We start from the raw sequence: 5340 nt of genomic DNA on the forward strand, positions 1-5340 counted from the left end.
CTTTGAATACCTTATTTAATTGGAAAAAGGAGATAGGTAATTACGGATTTTAGGGATCTTGCATCCAACCCTTGCGTGGAGCCCTCCTGCAGCTGAGACCCGAGCACCCCCCTCACCTTCCCAAAAATAAAAATGAACAAACTTTCAACAACCCTCTAAACAAGGATGCTGCCTAGCCCAGCCGCGTGCTGGCTCCATCTGCTCTTACCTCCTGGCGAGGAGCTGCGATCTTGTCCCCGCCGGAGAGATGAGGCTGATCTGGAGGTCGCCCCGGCGCGGGTGCGAGATGCTGAGTCGCACCACGACGTGCTCCAAGTAGAGCACGTGCTGGTCGCGGTGCTCGGCGCAGGCGTTGCTGAGGGTGCTGGCACGCAGAACGTGGTCCGGACGGATGTACCTGCCGGGGACGGGCAGAGTATCATGACAGGGATGGCGATGCTCCCCAGTTCCCAGCAGCATGGACGCCCAGTTGCGTTGGAAGCCGGTCTCCTACTGCTTCGCGGCAAAAATTATCTGGTCCTCCATTGCAACACAGTGTCCCAGCACAGGAATTTGCTGAATTGCTTGATGGTAACGAGATGGGTTTGAACTGCCTTGAAGATCTATGCCTTATGGGCTGCAAGGGCGCTGCTTTATTATAATTATCAGCGCAACGTTCCTCTTTGGGTTGTAATTAGTGTCTGTATCAGATAAATAGTTTCATGAAGACACTTGGCTCCAAATGCACCCCTGTTTTGCATACGCAAGTCTTTCTGTCAGAACTGCTTTTCTGATGAGCAATGCAACTTGCTCTACAGCTAGGCAGCGATAAACCAGGAGGGTCTATCTGGTCAGACCCCTGATCCCACCCTTTGTTACCTAGCAGGGACAAACCTGCCAAGGGTGAGATGTGAAACCTAAGCTTGTTTGAACCCTAAAGCCAAATTCAAAGTGACCCCAGGCACTGGAAATTTGGGAATGCTCACAACAAAGCACCAGTTTTTGGTGTCTTCCATCAAGACAAGGTGTTTGGTGGAAGAAGAAGAGCCCAATACGTCACCGTTCATGCAGGACCCAGCGGGCAAGCCGCTTCTGGTATCTCACTGTCAGCCCTCAAAAATTCCCTGCTGATCACCCGCTTGGGAAGCAAAAGCACAGAAAGGGCAAAAATAAATCACGTGCTGGTCCTGGAGAGTTAAGCAGTAGGCAGATACCTTGGGTGGGCATTTCTGGGTCAATAAACAGACCTTGGGGCAATGATGCATGTCACTCACAGCATAAAATGGATGAACATTGCTTGTCCTGGCCACCCAGACTCCTGATTTCCCGTTCCAAATGCTGGGACAGCAGCTGAGCCTTTGCATCCCAAGAGTCAGCTCCGCCAAAGCTCCTTCCATGCGGCTCCCAACACCCATGAGCCCCCTCAACCCCATGACACTCACTTGGGCACCCTGTCCAGGCTTCCCACGCAGACACGCTGAGGAGGGACCGTCTTCCACTTCTTGGCTTCCACTACAATAGCATCTGCATCCACCAGACCGAAGCCATATAGATGGCTAACTGGAAAGAGAGAAGACTCAGAAACTCACTGCCTTCCAAGCAGGGGCCAGCAACTCCTCCTTGGAGCTTGGTGGAGCATCTCCCACCCATGGGGGAAGGCGTGGAGTTAATCTTGTTGGATACGAGGCACTCCGAGACATGGAGCTCATCACTCTGCCCAAGTCACACTCCAAATCCACAACGGTTACATGGAAAACCCATTGCTGGAAGCAGCTCACCAAAAGGAGCAGCTGCGCTGCAGCTCAGGAGAGCCTCAACCAAGCAAAGCTTTCACCAAGCAAGGCTTCCAAGCCTTCACCAAGCAAGGCTTCCAAGCATCTCACCCCACAAATTACCACCCTCTCATCTCAACAGCCCGATGGTAGAACCCAACCCAGCTGAGAGCCAAGGTGAACGCGCTCATGAGCAAAGCTCCAGGCACATCTGTTTTCCCTTTCATGGACATCACCACACCACGTCCGCCCCCGCGGCCCCTCACCTTTATGCCCTGCACCATTGGTCTTCCAGTCGGCCGCTCGCAGATGCACTGGCCGTGAGGTTTTGACTAGGAGATGCTGGACATCCCTCCAGGTGAGCAGGGGGCTGCAACAACAAGGGGCTTACTGGATGGCTCTGCTGCTCCCAGCCTTCCCAGCAGCAGGAACCCACATCGGATTTAAAAAAACAACTAAAAAACCTATTTCCTGCTCGAAAAAAGCATGTATTATTTAAATGTGGATGCCCCACCTGGAGGCTGGGGTGCCCCAGCAGATGGGGATGCCCCAGGGAGGGATGTCACGTGCCTGCGGGCTTTGTGGCATTTATTCCTAGCCAAAGGTATTTAAGTCTCATGCTCCAGGATATAACTGGAGCAAATCAGGAAAGTTTTCCCCATTTTCCTGTAGGAACGAAGCACATCCTGGGGCAGAGTACCGGCCTTGGCAGCTTGCCGATACATGATGCTGAGCAAACCTTGCCTTTAGAGGAACAACAACAAAAATTGCTGGGGGGAAAAAAACTAAACAACCCCCAGAAAAACCCGAGGCTGCTCATTTAACAGAAAAATGAAACCCAAGGTGTTTCCAAAAGCCCCCTTAGGCTGGGTTTGCGTGAGGCTTGTCTGTTCAGGATGCTGGACTGAGCTCTGTGTGCTTTTGAACCCCTCCAAGACCCTGCCAGCCCAGGGACATCGCTGAAGAATTTTCCACGCTTTCCTTACAGTCGATTCTTCAGAATCTCGAGCAGAGATTTATATTGCTCTCAAGCAACATTTAAGAAAAGAAATTCAATTTATTCCTTCTGTCATAACGGAGTGCCTGAGCACCAAGTTCTGGTACTTAATGTTGCGTTTTATGCCTCAGCTAAACAATTCAAAAATTACATCTAAAGCTCTTAATATACTCGTAATGAAAACGGCATCTCTGGAAACAAGCTCACTCGACCGGAGGAGAGGGACTGCAGCCGACACACCGCGACTGCTGGCCCCAGACAGGAGCCCAACGCTGCCCTGAGGCTTTATTCCCAGCCTTATTTTTATTTCCACCCCATAAAAATAATAATAATTTTGAGAACTTCATGAGAAGATGCTCCACGGAGCAACACGGGGATGCCCAAGGGGTGAGCCTGCTCCCCAAGGGGATTGAGGGACCATGATGGAACTGGGATTGGACTGGGATGGGGACAAGAGGCAAAGAGCAGCTGGTTTGAACTGGGGGAGCACGTTGCTACTGGTTGTGTATGTGGGTTTTTAACACTATGCAAAAAGTAGTCCTTTTCCCCTAGAAATTAAACACTCGCTGAAAACCATCACTTCTACAGACATTTCCCATTTCCTGCGATGTTTTCCGACATGTTTTTTCCAGGAAGTATTTATAAAGCTCCGTCTGGAGCCGGAGGTCAGCGGTTCCAACGCACCGAACGAATAGGCTGCCTTATCTCACCAACCCCAACTTCTCAACCGACGGCAACAAGTGAAGAAGAACTAGCTCAACAAAACCCCTGTGGCAAGATTAGATGCAAAACAGCAACGCTGCATCAAACCTTGCCAAAAAGGAGCAATTCAGAACGCAAACACCTTTTTTCTTTCCGTTCTTCCTTGCCAGGCGCTAAATGCGGAAACATTTCCCTTCCCCGCAAGCCAGCAGTGAGGTTACTCTTACTTTGCCTCCAAAGCCAAGGCGATGATGCCGGCGACCATGGGGGCGGACACAGAGGTGCCGGTGTGGCCATCGGTGCAGCGGTGCCGGAGATCCGTGGTGACCTTTGCAGGGGGGGTAAGAAAAAAAAAAAAAAGCCATTTCCAGCTTTTCCTGGGCAGAGCATGGCACTTGGGTACCAAAAGAGGGGGTGGGCAAAGGGATGCTCAGTTAGTTACATTTTTAAAAGGCTCCTGAGTTAATCTAGTGGGTTAGGGGTTTTTTTGGGGGGTGGACACACATACACATGCCACCCAGTTTCTCCCTGAGGTGCCCCTTGAAGTTTTTCATCCAGCAATGCACCAGTAGAACTGGGCTGGTGCTGGAGTCACCCATGCAAATACTCCCCAAAGCCATGGAAATGGCACTTGGATTCTGTTTCCTGGCTGGAAATCAATCTTTCAAGGGTCAAACAAATCACTCCTGAATAAAAAAACAAAACCAAACTGACTTGTAATAAAAAAAAAATCAACATTTTTTTTCAAATATAATTTGGGTGGGAAAATCCCTCCCAGCTCAGGTAAGGCACCTTGTAGGTGGGTGATGGTTTGCTGCTCAAGGTTTGGATGATGCACAGGGACGTTGGAAAATGAACACTTTGCTGTGATGAGACCAAAGCTGCTGTTGGGAGAGGGCAAATACAGCCTGGGTGGCAGGAAAAAACGGGCTGATCCACGCGTGCACATGCTCTCAGGCAGTTCCTGCGCTCTGAAAAGTCTCTGCTCCCTGTATGGGATTGCCACATCTCTGCCAAACACCTCCATCCTCCCTCTTTTTGTTTGCCTCAGGCTAAAAATCCCCAAAAATCCCTTTTAATAAGTGCAGGACGGCGAGCAGGCACTTTGCGGGACAGGTAAATATTTGCACTTGTGTTTTTGCAAACCTCCAGCCCTTTCACCCATTTACCAGCGAAAACACCACATCCCTGAGCTCTTCCCGAGGACCAGAACCATTTTGATCCCACCATAAAAAAAAAAAACAACCCATGAGCAAAACCCACGGCAGGGCTAAAGGCAACACCCGGCTCTTCCAACCAAGCCATCATCCCACTCAGACACATGGAAAACACCCAAGAGATTCCACCCCACTCAACGTCGGCCTAAAACTTACTATTTTCCTCTCGTAAAAAGCTCCGCTGCTGTAGGTGGTGGCCAGGGTGGATGCGCACTCCTCCAGGTACCAGGGCTTGTAGCCATTCTCGGTGGTGCTGCTGATGGAGATGGTGTAGATGCTGTTGGTGTAGCCATCGCAGGAGCAGTAATCGCCCTCTCGGCCGCCGTTCCCCGACGCCCAGACAAAAATGGACCCCAAGCCCCTGCGTCCCTGCGGGCAGAGAGGGGATGGGGAAGGGTGAGTGGAGGGGTTTGTCCAGGACGAGAGGCCATCTCGGCACGGGCGGGAGGGGGTAGCCCCTTCCCCGGCGGTGGGATGCCATCGGTGAGTTTGATTTTGGGGTCTGGATGTAGAGTTGTGAGGGTGGGGAAGGACAAGTCCCATCCTGCCCAGCGCTCAGCCCGCTGGGTCAGCCCCCCTCAGCTCAGCCAGCGACGCCCCGTGAGGAAGGCAGAGCCTCCAGCGATTCTGGCATCTTCCATGGGCTCTCCTGGGGGGAAACATCTGGGAGGCT

The 5340-nt window shown here is 51.6% G+C and overlaps 1 protein-coding gene across 1 annotated transcript in view; it reads right to left on the bottom strand.

Moving 5' to 3' along the window:
* PCSK6 (proprotein convertase subtilisin/kexin type 6) overlaps positions 1–5036 on the bottom strand; it is a gene marked incomplete at its 5' end in the record, with an annotated part of 14175 nt that extends 9139 nt beyond the window's left edge. Inside the window, 5 exons of the mRNA XM_009875374.1 lie at positions 209–397; positions 1422–1539; positions 2018–2121; positions 3678–3778; positions 4824–5036. Of these exons, the coding sequence (XP_009873676.1) occupies positions 209–397; positions 1422–1539; positions 2018–2121; positions 3678–3778; positions 4824–5036 (725 nt within the window). The remainder of the gene's footprint in view (positions 1–208; positions 398–1421; positions 1540–2017; positions 2122–3677; positions 3779–4823) is intronic.
* Positions 5037–5340: the final 304 nt, after the last annotated feature.

This window comes from Apaloderma vittatum, unplaced genomic scaffold (genome assembly GCF_000703405.1).
Source record: "Apaloderma vittatum isolate BGI_N311 unplaced genomic scaffold, ASM70340v1 scaffold22740, whole genome shotgun sequence".
Classification (NCBI taxonomy): Eukaryota; Metazoa; Chordata; class Aves; order Trogoniformes; family Trogonidae; genus Apaloderma; species Apaloderma vittatum.